This window comes from Cyprinus carpio, chromosome A17, assembly GCF_018340385.1.
Source record: "Cyprinus carpio isolate SPL01 chromosome A17, ASM1834038v1, whole genome shotgun sequence".
NCBI lineage: Eukaryota > Metazoa > Chordata > Actinopteri > Cypriniformes > Cyprinidae > Cyprinus > Cyprinus carpio.
The window spans coordinates 2,066,877-2,082,520 of NC_056588.1; the positions used below are offsets into that span (position 1 = coordinate 2,066,877).

Sequence of the window (15,644 nt, forward strand, 5' to 3'; positions counted from 1 at the left end):
ATGTAATATGTTAGTTTTATAACATTATATTATTAATTAATTAAATAGTCAACTATATTTATTGTTTAATTATATTGAAATATAATAAATATAGTATAATTAAATACTGCCCTCATTAGCACACATATCAAAGTTCTTTTTAAAAAATGTGTCATTGAAATTGAGCATTAAAATGAATGCATTTGGTAGTAATACATTGCATATTTAAAACTCATCTCCATAAATTCAAATGAGTCCATCTCCAATATTAGAAGAGGAATATTTCCAGTCACATTCATTCTTTGGCTGGACTAATAAAAAGTCAGCTTGTATTAAAATCACATGAGAATGAGATGTTGGATGCAGTTAGATGGAGGTGAAGGTGTGTTATGGGTGGTTAGATGGGAATGCAGTGAGACAGCTCCGTCCCGTCAACTCTGGTTTCCACCCGTGGCAGCGCAGCTGGAAGACTGGCATCATTTCAATAGGTCTTCCTCCAGATGAGCATGGAATAGATGTGTGTTTCTGGTCATATAGAGATTTCAGACGTCACTGCAGCGTGATGCTACTTTGATAGTTAGTTGTTGTTTTTTTAGCAGCATTTTCAGTCTTAAAATAGTGTTAGAATGAATGTTTCCTGCATTTTTCAGCATTAAAACCACACCAGACTAATATGAGACTGGTGTGACATCTTAGTGTTGAGTTAAACATTATTGGGTTTATGGTCTGACAGAGAGTAGCAAGTGAATGGAAAGTGACCCTGCACTGTATATACATTAATTTAACCCTTTGCGCTATGTGTAAGATGTTTAGCGTTTAAAAAATAAGATTCAATTTTATTACTTGTCTGAAGTTGTTCAACAGATTCTCAGTTCCTAAAAGCTCATGTTTCTTCTCAAGCATCAGTGAGTATTTGCAGTAGTTTTATGAGTTTCTCAGTTGTGACGAAACTGGAGCTCTGTGGTTGAGAAGAACTCAGATGTGCTGGGCATGCTGGGAAAGCAAATTGCATACGAGATGTGTAGGATTTTTACTTTACTGTTCTGGGCTACATTTCCCAAAATCATCGAAAGTCTAAGTAGATCGTAGAACCATTGCCACCAGTGATCTCTACGATTACGATTGCGATGCTTTTGTGAAACGCAGCCCTGCATTCACCAGGAGTCCTGCACAGCTATTACAAAACATACAATTGATGCTCTGTAGCATATCTGTTATGTACCAGTAATAAAATTATGATTTTGATCAACAACTTAAATCATCTTTGGTATTTTGGTCATCTGAGAATTGGTCAGATCAATTTAATCCAGCAAAGACCAGCAAACCAGTTTCATCAGGATCATCTGACACTGAAGACTGGAGTAACGATGCCAAAAATTCAGCTTTGATCACAGAAATAAATGACATTTTTAATGTAATTATTTTCATTAAAATGTAAATACATCTAATTATTTGCATTGATTCAAAGCTTTTGGTTTGTGTTCCATCTCAGAGCTGGTTGCACTTTAAATAAGTTTTTGAAAGTATGCATTGTAAAAGAGTCAGCGGTCGTTCACTGACGGCCTCATATTGTTTGAACGGCAGCTGGAGCAGGTGTTACTGTGTGTGTCCGAGTGTTTCCACTGGTCACTGGGCTGAGATACGGACACCACACTCCTATACAGCTGCAGCGCTGCACAATCTCAATGCTGACTACAATGTTGATTAAAGCTGACATTGTAATAATACTGCTATAGCGGCGGCCAGCAGTGCAGGTGCTGCTGACAAGACTGTGGCCTGGAAGCCAAATGATGCTCTTTTCTTTCCTTCCTTCCCTGCTGCTGTCCTGCATCATTATCATACACCATCCTAAAGACTGAAAGAGACATAAGAGATGTATTAGACCTGGACAGATGACTGTGTGCTGCCTACTGTGCAACACTGCTAAAGCATTTATACTGCAGAAGATCAGCGTGCAGAAATGACCTGAAACCATTATTTTCAATGCAAGTTGGCAATTTTCAGTTCTGCGGCACGGTTGTGAAATTTTTAAAGATACAGCGAGTACTAATAGGAGTGAAGTCAGTGGAGGTCACATGATCGTCTCTGATGAGATACTGTTGGTGAGATGAAGGTTAATGTGGCTGTGAATGATCTGTGTTTTATATGATTCGTTTCTGCCCGCTAATAGTCTTAATAAAAAAAGATGATGCATAAAAAAACTGTTGCATTCTGAATGAGTTTGACTCATGCACTGATAATTGTTCATCTGAGTCATAATATAGAGTATCATATTTTACTGAGTTTAAGTCAGTTCTTTTATCATCTGAAATGCAATTAGCATCAAGCATGCACAACATTTGGTTTGCTGCTGAATGAGAGAAGTGTGTGTGCCTAAGTTTATCATAGCACATTTCCCACACGCCGGTAGATTTAGTTTAGCTTTAAATTAATTAGTTTAGGCTTGGCTAAATGGTTTATAATGAAAGCCACTATAATTTGTTTATTTTGTGCTTATAATTTTTATTCGTTTTCTGTTCTGAAAACTGTTACATTTAATTATTTCTTTTTGGACTAGTGTTAAATTTGTGGGCTTTTTATTTTAGTCTTAGTTCTGTGTCAAATGTCCATTTTAGTTTTTATCATATTCATTTAACCTGTCCTGCTTTTGTTTAGTCAAGTTTTAGTTAACTAAAAGTCAGTGGGGATTTTAGTCTATTTTTAGTCAATGTAAATGTCAAACAGCGATGTAAAAAAAAAAAAAACATCGTGGACAAACCATTCACTCTTGTTCAATGCAAATGCTGTAAGCTGGAATATGAGCAGTCATTTATTTTCTTTATCACCCGGGCGCACAGGAGAGACCTGAACAGCACACGTTGATTTCTGTGTTGAAACTAAACCCATTTAAGTTTTGCCAGTTTAAACATTTAAGAGCCAGAGGACATGAGCACGCAAGCAGTGAGAAGATTTGTGCATGCACTCATCCTAAGCGCGCAAACCCGCGTCCCGGAACACGCGCAAATATTAAGCTCTCTCTTAAGTATTGTGTTTGAATGGACATATTCACACAAAAATTATGTCAAAATGTCAATTTTGGTAAGTATCCTATAGCAGACATAACCGTCTGAATTTACTGTATCAGAGCACTGGATCAGTGCATTCTCTTAAAGTGACAGTCTTAATATTAATCGAATAGCAACAACAAATAAATCATTTACTGCTTATGACTGGATAGCTTTTGTGACTTGGATAAAGATTAATCTTTAATTTATACAGTGAAATATGCAATGCTGTATTACATTTGATTACTTTATTCAATTTCTGTACCTAAAAACTAATGCTAGACCTACCTAAAAAAAAAAAAAAAACTGAAAATCACTGTTTATTTTATTTGTGCTGTTGCTTGTAGTTAGATATAATATTCGTATTTTCTTTATTTTTATTTGAAAGTATAGTTTTTCCATAAACACAGCTCATACCGAACCATACCGAAATGTGACTCTAAAACCATGATACAAACCGAACCGTGGAAAAGTTGAACCGTACCACCCCTAGTTTATAGTGTTGGTAAATGTTTTATTTTTTGTTATGTTACATTATTTCCAAGTGTAATAATAAAATGTGACTTAAACACAGATTCTATTGATTTTTCTATCAACAATTCACCAATGCAATTTGGACATGGTACAGGCCTTATTTTCTGGAAAATATGGTTTTATGTGCTGCTGTAATTTATACAATCTCTTTCTGCAGCACAAGGTTAATTTTTAGCAGCTAGTAAACTGATATGTGGTTAGCGTGACGTAGGGCTGTGCAATTAATCGCATTCGATTGTAATGCGCATCTTTCAAGACGGTCCCGTGATTAGTACTAAATCAGCATCACCTGCTTTCAGATTGAGCGGCTTTTACTACACAGAGCCGTATTTCACTGACAATTAGGCAAAACCTCCTCATAATCGCAGATGAATCGCATTCGATTTCGAACGTCTGTGTAGTGAAAGCCGCTTAATCTGAAAGCAGGTGATGGTGATTTACTACTAATCACGGAACCGGCTTTACTGACGAGATGCACATGACAAACGAATGCAATTAAGTGCACAGCCTTAACGTGACATTAGATTTTGGTTGTACATGCACCCCTAGGGTAAATGTGTCACCTCTCGGTTGTCAGGCTTTGATGCATGTTTTAATAAACCTCATGCATATGTTGCATTAATATTTTAATTTGTGCTCCTTATGGCTCATAATGAATGTTCCTCCTTTCCTTTGCTAGAGTTAGTTTACGCTGAGTTATTTGTCAAATTAGTGGTTCGGGCTCGTTTGATAAGGTAAGAGTCCGGTAAGAGATTGTGAAGTGTGACTGTTATTCTCTGCTCGGTCTTGTTTGCACAAATCTGTTTCCATCACAAGCAATATGCATTAACTTAAAAGTGAGTTTGACTAATTCTAAGACCTTTTTTTCCTCTATTTTCATGACAGTTTTGTTTTGAGGGAGAAAAGTATTCTTTTGAAAAATTTGTTTTATTATGCAAATGCATTGTTTTCTGAATCCAGCAAACAAAAGTAATTCATGTATCAAATGATATATGAATATAAAATGAGCTTGAAAGGATTGCACGTAAACAAACATATTTGCATTCCTACAAGTATATGATTTGCATATGTGTTCTTGATTTCCCACGTAGCCTTATGCCAAAGAGCTTTCACCAAAATGTTTTTTTGCAGATGAGAACGTTGCTCTGAAATATTTAGTAGAGTGCATTCATATGAAGCTAATCCATAATGCAGCTTTCTTCCACCCATATCTGCTGCTCTGAAAGTGTTTGTTATTACCAGCACTGAAATGTATTATTCAGCATCCAAATAGCAAATTATTAGCCACATGTACATCATTTTTGAATGGTAAACATCCAATTTACTCGCAGCCGGTTTCTTTGCTACGAGGAAACAGTGGAAAGAATTACTGCAGCGAATCTGCACATCTTAGCAAACACACTAATTTCACCCTTGGCTTTACACGCGCTATTCCAGTGCGGTAGATCGTGACTCTGATTAAAAAAGAAATTACATTTGATAAAATGTATAAAGGATGCACAGCATGGAGATGCATATAAATGTAAATCTAGGTTTAGAGGTGTTTATGCAAATTTGAGTCACCACATATGGTTAGAAGTGTGAAAACCAGTGCTTAAAGGAACATTTCACCCAAAAATACACATTCTGCTGTTATTGACTCATCATAATGTCATTCCAAGTCTGTATGTTGTTGTTTTCTCATTTGTAAAGAGTCTTTACTTAACCTTACTTGTGCATAGTGACTATTTCTGTTAAGCTTCAAAAAGGAGGAAAAGGCTAAAACATAAAACTATAGTTGTGCGTTATATTCAAAGTCTTCAAAGAGGAATTTGAATAGAATAGTTAACCCAAAAATGAAAAACTGCTGAAAATGTACTACTGTAAAATGTAAAAAAAAAAAAAAAAAAAAAAAAGTGCTTGATCTGTGCTGATTTCTCTCCTGATTCAGACCAGATGACTTTCTCCACTGGAGAAAGCATTATTATGGATTATGGACTCGTATTTCAGCCAGAAACAGCGGTTTGACATAAATAAAAAAATGTCCTAATGATGGATTTGTTTCTTACAAACACACAGCTTTTTGCTTCTCAAGATGTTAACTGGTGGACTGGAGTGGTGTGGATTACTTGTGGATTATTGTGATGTTTTTATCAGCTGTTTGGACTCTCATTCTGACGGCACCCATTCACTGCAGAGGATCCAATGCTGAGCAAGTGATACAATGCTACATTTCTAAAAACCAGTTCAGATAAAGAAACATCCTCATCTTGGAGTATATTTAATTTTTTTGGTCAACTATTCCTTTAAGTTATTTATTTATTTAGTTGATAACCCCTGTGAGAGAATCAAATTATTGAGTCAAACTTGTGAATCAGTCTGATTTTTGAACTGGATCAACAGATTCATTGAACAGATCCCATTTAAAAATGAACAGTTTGTTCACGAGTTAGACATACATCTTTCATTAACTGAAATGAGAGCATATGCATATGTCAAGATCTTGAAAGTGAATTTGGCTTCATTTCTCATTCAAAGTTATCATATGGCTTAAGCAGTATATATGGTCTAGTTTATGGTGCTTTTTCGTCTGTGTGCCTGTTCATTGTAAATGCCTAGAAAACAGCGTCTAGTTCAGCTCTTCAGCAATAAAGTCTTCAATGCAAGAGTTCATCACAGTAAGATCGGCAAAAGGAAGAGTAACTTCTCAGTATGTAATTCTATCTTCCTCCAGAGCAACAATGAAAATAAAAGCAAAACTAAACTCAACAGATGGATATAATTGATGTGGCACAGGCAGAAGTCTCACTGTGAGATGCTCGGAGGGAATGTTTGGAGCGATGTGAGATCTGAGGTCATCCTAAGTGCAGCAGGAATGTCTCCGGTGTCTGCTGGGACTCTGCTGCCGGTTGTTCCTGTTTGCGGTCATGTGGCAGTCACGCATTACTGGTGAAGCATAGCTAAAGACAGGAGAGCAATGCCACCCACCGCAGATAAAGCAGTACGGCGCTGTGGCGGCCGCATCTGTGATGGAGCTCTTTACAGCGTGAAGCAGCAGGAGTTGTGTTTTAGCAAAGAGGCTTAACCCATATGAATACATTTTCTGCTTGTTTCTCCATTACTGGAGACATCATAAGCCCGTCACACACCCCTGATCACATTTCAGCACAGATAAACTCCAAACCATGTGTTCTGCTTGGATTTGTTTTTGTGTGGGTTTTGTGCCTTTTTTTTTTTTTTTTTTCTCAGTGGTTTTCTTTATTTGTATGCCTTTGGGTGTCAGAGGTGACAGGAAAGAGGAAAAGAAGTGACGTCCATTTGATTTGTTTTTGCATTGTGAGATTTCCTGGATCATTCCAGTTCTGCAGCATCTATTAAACTCTGTAATGTTTACAGATATGCTTATGTTGAAAATATTAGGGAAGTGTGTATATATAAAAGGGTGAACTAAAGGGTGTTACCTAAATCTGAAACTACAAAACAAGTTTGTTCCTTGATAAAAATAAATAAATAAATAGATAAAATAAAAAAACTAACTAATTTCAATTCAGCTATTCATCATTTTTATTTAGTTTATTTAGCTCAAGTACTGAAATAACTAAAACTTAAATAATTGGTAAACACTACATAGACATAATTAGAAAAAAAAAAAAAACTAATAAAAACAACATAAAAAAATGCAACCAAATTACAGAAAATACATAATAATATATAGTATATCAATTATAGTTAAATAGCAATGGGGTAAATACATGGGGAAAACAGACTTTCAGAAATACAATGAAAAATTAAAGGGGCTGGTTTTGACTCTGTGCCTTCTATATGCAAATGAGCTCTGTTATGATTGGCTAAGCTCTGAGTAATGTATCAGTTATATGTTAATGAAAAAAAGGTGATAATTTGAGATATAAATATGCGACGTCTCATGGTAATTTCAACATGAGTGTTTCTGCAGTTTAATTTCTATAAAATTTATCTCACATTTGCTTATCTAAACACTATCGGGCATGTTTAGAGTCAGGTTTAATGTAGCTGATATGCTATTTTCAAAGATGATAGAACATTAACCTTTTAGCAGCACTTGCTGTCACTCACTCACATAGCACTAACTTACATTTACATTTACGCATTATGCAGATGCTTTTATCCAAAGCGACTTACAGTACATTCAGGCTATACATTTTTTTTTTTTTTTTACCAGTATGTGTGTTCCCTGGGAATTGAACCCACGACCTTGTGCGCTGCTAACACAGTGCTCTACCACTGAGCCACAGGAACTACTAAGCCACTTAATTTCCAAACTTCAATGATATGCGTAACAGCCAATGTAAAAACGTTGCCAGATTCACGTTCAACAGTATTGAATAAAACTGAACGCGCTTTTAGTACTCACTGTATATTTCACTTTAAAATGAGCAAGAAGCAATGTTCATTTTGCAGAAATGTCGCTACATGCATGCTTTTCCAATGATCCTGGGTTTGATAAGTGTTGTGAGGTCAGGAGGTTTTTTGCATTGTGAACATTAGAATTTCTTGCATAGTATGAACTTTGTTACCACTTTTTATCTGAGCCCTGAAATCCCATCCTGTTTCTCTACTCCAATATTGTAATTATTGCATAAAATTAGATGAGGTTTTTAACAGATAATTAAACTGTCAATCACCTTCAACTGTGATCTTTTTATGTGCAATTTCATCTCATAAAATAAAATTAGATTTATAGGGAAACATGCTCACACATTAGAGGAACCTCAATGATGAGATTAAAAGTGTTTGTTTTTTTTGCTCATATAAAACATATTTGATATTGACTTGATTTGACTTGATTTCTCCCAGTATTTGCCAAAGTCTTCTGTGTGTTTATCACCGTCTCACATGAAAAAGGCTCCAGTTTCAAGTGCCTGTTATTCTGTTAAAGTACACCAGGAGTGTTTTTACCAACACTCAACTGCAACTTTTTGCTGTAGCGAATGATTCTCCTCTCAAGCTAGATTAGAAAAGCGAGGGTCCAAGTGCATCTGAAAGTCCTTGATTTCTGGGTGTTGCTGTGCCAGAGCACATGTTGGGATATTGCTCTCACTGCATTGTTCACACATGACAGGATCTCGTCTCAAGTGGCGGAATGAATGAATTGATCTGTGAGGCGCGTACGGGAGAGATTGAATCTAGATCATAAATGGAAAGCTTAGCAGAGCGTGGTTTTTATCCAAAGGACAAGCATCAGAAATAAAAGGTGAAATGTGAATTACTGACTGTAATACTTTCAGTTATTTATGATTGAATAGATGCATTTGAAATGTTCAATATATGCAGGAATGTTTTTGCCTGTTTTTCATTATATTATTGCCTTCTTTTGCTCATTAATTTTTATACAAAGCTTAGCATAAGCATGGAAACTTTTCATTTTATGATTTGTGAATGCCAGGTATAATAAAATGCTTGCGGTTTTATCTCTCTTTCTGGTCTTGATGGATACGAAACATGTTTATAGCTCATTAGGCGTCTTTATGTGTCCAATAGCAGAGGTGGAACTGGAGCAGAGAACAGTAGGATGGTGTGTTTAATGATATGCTTGGTGTTTTTCAGCGCAGACACAGAACTGCTGCTGCATATATTTAAAAAAAGCCTCTTCATTATATCAAAGCTATGTGTGCGTCATTGTTGTTTTTTGCCCACATTGATGCTGTAATTTACATAACTCGCCTTATTAGAGCTTGTGCATGAGATACAAATGAAACAACACTTACAGGTTTTTCTTTTCCTGCCTGTTTTAACCACATGTCAGTGATACGTTCAGCCGTACGAGGTTTATTCCAGCTGTTTGAACTGCTGGATCCATCCTGCAGCTCGAGTTTAAAAGGCTGTGGAAAAATGCATGCATTGTGGAATTCCCAGGGATTTGATTTTGTGTCACGTACAATTTTTCCTTGTTTTCCATCATCGTTGGCCTTTGTTTTCCAGTGCAGTGCAGAAATGAAAAAATCATTGTCAAAGCACGAGTCTCCGTTTCAACATTCATAGCCAGCTGTATAGAATATTAAATGTAGATGTTTTAAATCGCCATTCCCAAGCTCAAGGTCCCAAACTTATTTCATTTAAGAATTAATGCACTTTTTAAATTAAATTAAAAATAAATAAATGTAAAATAAATTCATGATTTTGCACAATATACTTAAACTTAAGCATTAAGACATGGTGTTACTCATTGCTAATTTGAGCTTCAGAAGGAAAACCATTAAGAGTTGGAGTCCATTCTTTAGATTTTTGGGTAAAATTAAAATTAAACAATAAATTAAAAAAAAAAGTCTCTGATGAATGATTATTCTGGTTTTTGCCACATTGCATCAGCTCTAAACCTGCCATCAGTTCTTTAAACTCAGAGAAAGACAGACTCTTCACCAGCTATTTTGTACTGCATTTGAATGAAGTGCATGAATAATGCACCTTTGAATTGGCATATATTGGGATGGGTGATATAGATAAACAGATTAACTTGATATTTTGTATCATTTTGACAGCATTAAATATATATATATATATATATATATATATATAAAATCCTGATATTTTTGTATGTGTTCTGAAACCATCATTAAAACCAAACACACATTGTTGCCAGTATATTCAAAATAAGTCTGAATAAAACTGACAGTTTGGTCATAGTACAGTTTACATTAATTAGGAAGGTCAGTTATTGTGTGGGAGAACCTTTGACGTACTAATGAATAATCTAATCAGTTTAATATCAGATATGCTCATCATATTATTGGTATGAAATACTGATTAGTGATTATCTGATTTTGAGATTACTGGTTAGGGTAAGGGTTAACTATCCCTTACCCTTAAGTGTTAACTAAACTTTTGTCTACGTTATATATTTAAAATATAAATACATTTTAAATGTAAATAATTTAATGTATATTTATATGTATTTTTTTATATTTAAATTTTATTGTAATATATATATTAAAGTATAAATAAAATTTTAAATTTTTAAAAAACAATTAAATTTTTATACTTTGATTATATAAATAAATAAAACATAACAAATACATACAAAACACATTTTTTTACTTACATTTTATTATAAGTAAAAGAAAATATATGTATAAAATATTAAATACAACCAAATACATATAAATATACTAAGTAAATTAAATATTAATTATATTTTAAATTTATATTGTAATTAAATAGTAATATCTAATATGCAATTTTAGCTTTAGAATTGGCCCCAGTCATTGGAAACCCATTGATTGATTGACTAATTGACATGTCTTTTTCACACAAAATTGCTTTACATTCAGCAAACATGTTCATTCACACAGTTTCTGTTATCAGCATCAGCGTTACTCTTTTGTGCTGCTGTCACACATCATGTCTGGATTGATCTGTAAAGCAGCTGCTTATCTCCACTCTCTAGACAGCATGTGACCTCCCATCTTTTGTGCTGAATTTAAAGGCAGACTCATACAGAATGAATCATGTGACAATAGAGATGCTGACCAGACACTGAGTTCCCATATCTGAATCTATTCAGTGCTTTCAGAGTTTCCAGCCAGTGGTGTCTTTTGATGAAAGGCTGCCAAACATAACTTATAATAGGATGCTTACACCTTCAGAATGATGCAACACATTTATCTAGTTTAACATTAAAGCTGTTTAATTTTCAATTATGTGTGATTTTAAAGATGAGGTGGAGCAGCACACATCAGCACGTGATAGAGATTTCATTTATTCATAAATTTTAATCCGGATGGTAATTTACAGTCTTTGCATGGTGACAGTGAGCTTTGAATCTCTGCGAGTGTTGAAATTTATCTAGCTGTGAAACACATAAACAGATGTTATTGCTTTTTGATGCATTTGAACATACAGGCGTAAAGTGTAATACGTTTGATCTTAAAATACTTATAGATTTCAGCAGATTCAAAAAGAGATCAGGAGATGTTTTAATGTTTTAATTAGGGCTGTCAGTTGACTACTTTTAAGTGGATTAATTATATGATGTGCTGATTGATTAATTAATTACATTAGTTAATGACATGCATCAATATTTGTACAGAAAAGCAGCAAAAAGTGTCTTTTAGAAGGCAATATATTGTCTTTAATTTCAGTGTAGTTGATGCTAATTTGATAATTAATCTATTAATCCATAGCAATCCATTTTGCAGCCCAAACTCATTGGAAATGCGTTCAGTATCTCTTAAACAAATTTTACTAAATTATGCGGGCTTAAGTTCTCTTAGGAAGTTGTATTACTCCACAAACTCTTTTGAAGAAACTCGTCTACCCTGAATTCATTTTAGAATTTTTTTTTTTTTTTTTGAATTTTTTTTTTTTAATCTAAAGCAAACCTATAAACCTTATATAGGTTTTTAAATGGGTCTCTTAAATTTTTTCAACAGTGAAAAGCCAAGGAAGCTGGCATGGCGTTAAAACACCAACCAACCAGCAATCATTGGAAATACATGACTCAAAAACAGAAATGCATGCTATTTGCTGCAGTATTGCCAAGCAATATCATTTATTTTTTTCTCTATTGCATATGTGGGTTTATTAAACAGCCCAGTGTAATAAGAGAAGGAAAAAACATTTGTGGGTACATTTTTACAAAAGGATATTGCATTGTTTGTATCATGTTTTACAGCAGATTCAAAGTAAAATAGCATAGAACCTTGAAAAGCAAGTATTGCTTTTATTGGTTTTCAGGGTTATTTGAAAGTGTTTAAGTGTTTCTATAGTTATGTCAATATTTGAAAGTTTGACATAAAATCCCATTTCTGAATCAACCATGCCATTTTTCACAAAGTTTGAGCTCTTTTTTTGTGACTTGTGTTTCACACAATGCTGTACCAGGTGCGCTATCGAGCAAGTTTAAGTGGTCAGAAAAGCCGTATGTATGAAGCTGGTTATGTGCTGCAAACATCAAAATGTATTAGTTTACAAATCATGTGCTATGGTAAGTATTTTGAGGTCATAACATAGTATTGTGCATGAAAATAAATCTTTATTAATCGATAATCTGCCACTGTAATAGTAATTTGTGGGAAAAGGAACAAAAGTTGTTGGTGGGGCCCCATGAAAATGTAAATTTTCCCTAAATTCTGTGTTTTCTGTTTTATGATTTAATACAAATCATCTCAAATCATCAACGAAATGAATTAAGAAAACTTCAACGATTTAATCAATCTTTAAAAATTTAATCAAATGAAAATGTAACAATTACCACAAAACATTGCATTTTTATTTTTGGTCAGATAAGATGCCGCACAACAGAGCTGTATGAATTAAAACATGGATGAAAAAATATTTAGGTTGTATGCTATTCTTAAAAATAATTATAATATTGTTAGTAATTTGAGAAAGTACATTTAGTATACAATAGTGATATATTTCTGTCATAATTTCTTCAAGTTAAACCAGACTTTTATTTTGGTGGGTTGTCAAGAAGGTCTTTCAGTTTAAGTTTCCGTTTATATCTGATGGTAGTTTTTCTCATATTAAACAGTGAAAAGCTGGTGAAGTGACTCTCTGGTGTTGAAGTTCATGGGTTCGTGTCCTCATATTGAGACACTGTGTGTTTGAGTTTGTATATCAGAGGAAACCGTGCTGTTAATTCATACATTAGCTTATTAGCAACTGACGGATTTTCACGTTTATTTCTGCTGTCATCTACTGATATATCTTGATCTTGATATAATATCTTTGATATTATTGATCTTTATTGTGTGTTTGTTTCTAAAGTACCATTATTTTTTTGAGATGTTAATAAAAGGCGTTTGTTCTCCTCTGTTAGGTTTTCTCCAGCTCGACGTGAGCAGAAGTGTCTCTTGTTCTCCCGCTCCGTTCTGTCATGATGTCGCGGTACCATCAGCGCTTCGAGCGGGATTTCCGCAGCGTGTGGGAGCGGAGGGAGCGCTGCGTCTCCAACAGCAGCTGCGGCGGCACAGTTAACGGCTGCGTCTCCACCTCTGCCTCCTCCATCCCCAACAGCGGCAACAACCGTCCCGGCCTCCTGCCCCTGCCTGTCATCCCCTCGCTGCTGCCCACCCCGGTCACAACAAGCACGGCCAATAGCGAGCTGACCTGCAAGCGATTAACCTCCACCTGTACCACCTCTGTGACTAAGGTAGGACTGAACACACCTGTGGCTGCTCGCTCTGACGCATTTACTCGCCCTCATGTCATTCCAAACGGGTATCATTTTCTTTCTTCTCTGAAACACAATTGAGAGATGTTCCCACTTCAGTGGTAGCCAATGGTAATTTACACTGCTAAGGTCTAAAAGGGAGAAAACAGCCCATGAAAGTGTCCGTATATGATTCATGCAGGTTGTATTTTAAAGTAAATGTAGTCAAATTTGATGTTGACTTTGAAGCTGTGTTATTTTATTACATTGAGGTACTATTATAGTGTTTATTGCTATTTCAAATTAGTTTTAGTTTTAGTTAAAGATTTGATAGTTTTATATTTTTTTCTTTTTTCGTATAAATGTAAATGTTAAAGTAATTTGGTTTTGTCTGTTTTTATACTTTTTTTTAAAATATTTTTTTATTTCAGGTTTAGTTATTTTAACCCTGAAAGACTCTGACAGCCGCCCGCGTCTAAAAATAACTGTTGTTCTTTAATGTTTAATAACTTTTGAGCCGCTAATCCTATCTGAATGCTTTAAAAAGTGACGTAAAGCAGAGATTCTCCGCGTTTCGTTGATATTCTATTTCACTCATTTGGATATTCAGAGGCACTGTAGTGTACGTGATTACGTCATCACATTTTGACAACATGGATTCGTCAGAAGAAACCAATGCATTTCGTTCCTCTGAGCCAAACAGAAACGATTGTTGACGCTTAGTTCCACCCCCGTGCCCAGATTGGTTCAAACTGTCCCATATTCAACCAATAAACAGGTTTTGGTCTTTTGAACTACTAATTAACATATTTCTTTGGAAATATGAACGAACACAAAGTGAAAGTAAAGTCTGTTGTGTGTGCATGAATACAAACACAAAATAATACATTTGCATGAGAAAACTCTCTGAAAAAAACACACGACGGTGTTCTTTCACATAAAACAAACCAAAAACAAGGATGAAACAGTGGTAGATGTCTGATATAGCACTGGAATTTATGTCTTCCAGTCGCTGGGCAATGTCCCGGTAAAATCAATTCTGACGCAGATTACAGCCAGCAGATCGATCCATTTATATTATGTACATTATGTATATTAAGTAAATAATTCTTATATAGTTAATAAAGATAGTTTGCATTATTTTTTCTGTTGCACTCTGAATATTTCTCACTCATTTTGTGTGTAGTTTGTGAATCATTTGCACTCTTTGTATTGTTGCAGAAGACAATTTGTGCAGTCGGTTTTTACTACATGCTGCAGTTTGTGTTTATTGTTCATACTCAGATTGAAAATATGTTTTGTTTTTGTTATTATATAAAACTCTTTCCATTTTCTTTACTCCTTAAACGGTTTTGGACACATCTCTGTTGTTAGTAAACAAAATAGGCCTGTTTTTCACTTAAAAGTGCTGATAACAATATTGTAATAAATGGATATAACTTGCTTGGGGAATGTTGTATGTAAACAACATTTTATTTGGAAGTGTAAAACACCCAGGTACAACTTTCTAAAGAAAAATATCTAAACTTTAGGAGTTTCTGTTTGAGTAAACAGTAAAAAACACCCAATTGTTGCTTGTGTTTTTCTTAAAATTCTGTAATTTAATTAATTCTTAGAGAAAACAAAAGGAAACTTGGGAAATATCTAAACTTTAGGAGTTTCTGTTTGAGTACACAGTAAAAAAGATATATGGCACTTGATGCTGACTGCTAGAATAGGTCTGAAAAACAAAGACAAGTGCAGGTGTGTCAGGGGCCCCAAAAATGTTCTAGATCTTTAAGGGTTAATACATCACATTACACAATATAAAAGTGAGAAATTTTGCCTTGCCTTAAAAATATTTAATAATAATGTATTATTTTGTTTTATTTCAGTTAAACTTTGCGGAATTCTTTTATTAATTTATTAATTAATTTTATTCAGTTTTATTTGTTTTATTTCAATTTAGTTTGTTAACTGTAATAACCCTGCTTTGG

At 34.5% G+C, this 15,644-nt stretch overlaps 1 protein-coding gene across 1 annotated transcript in view; it reads left to right on the forward strand.

Annotated features, from left to right (window-relative positions):
- Positions 1 to 15,644, forward strand: part of LOC109081836 (kelch-like protein 29) — an 83,761-nt gene that overhangs the window by 8,624 nt on the left and 59,493 nt on the right. Inside the window, exon 3 of the mRNA XM_042773494.1 lies at positions 13,336 to 13,668. Coding sequence (XP_042629428.1) covers positions 13,393 to 13,668 — 276 coding nt within the window. The 5' untranslated portion in view covers positions 13,336 to 13,392. The remainder of the gene's footprint in view (positions 1 to 13,335; positions 13,669 to 15,644) is intronic.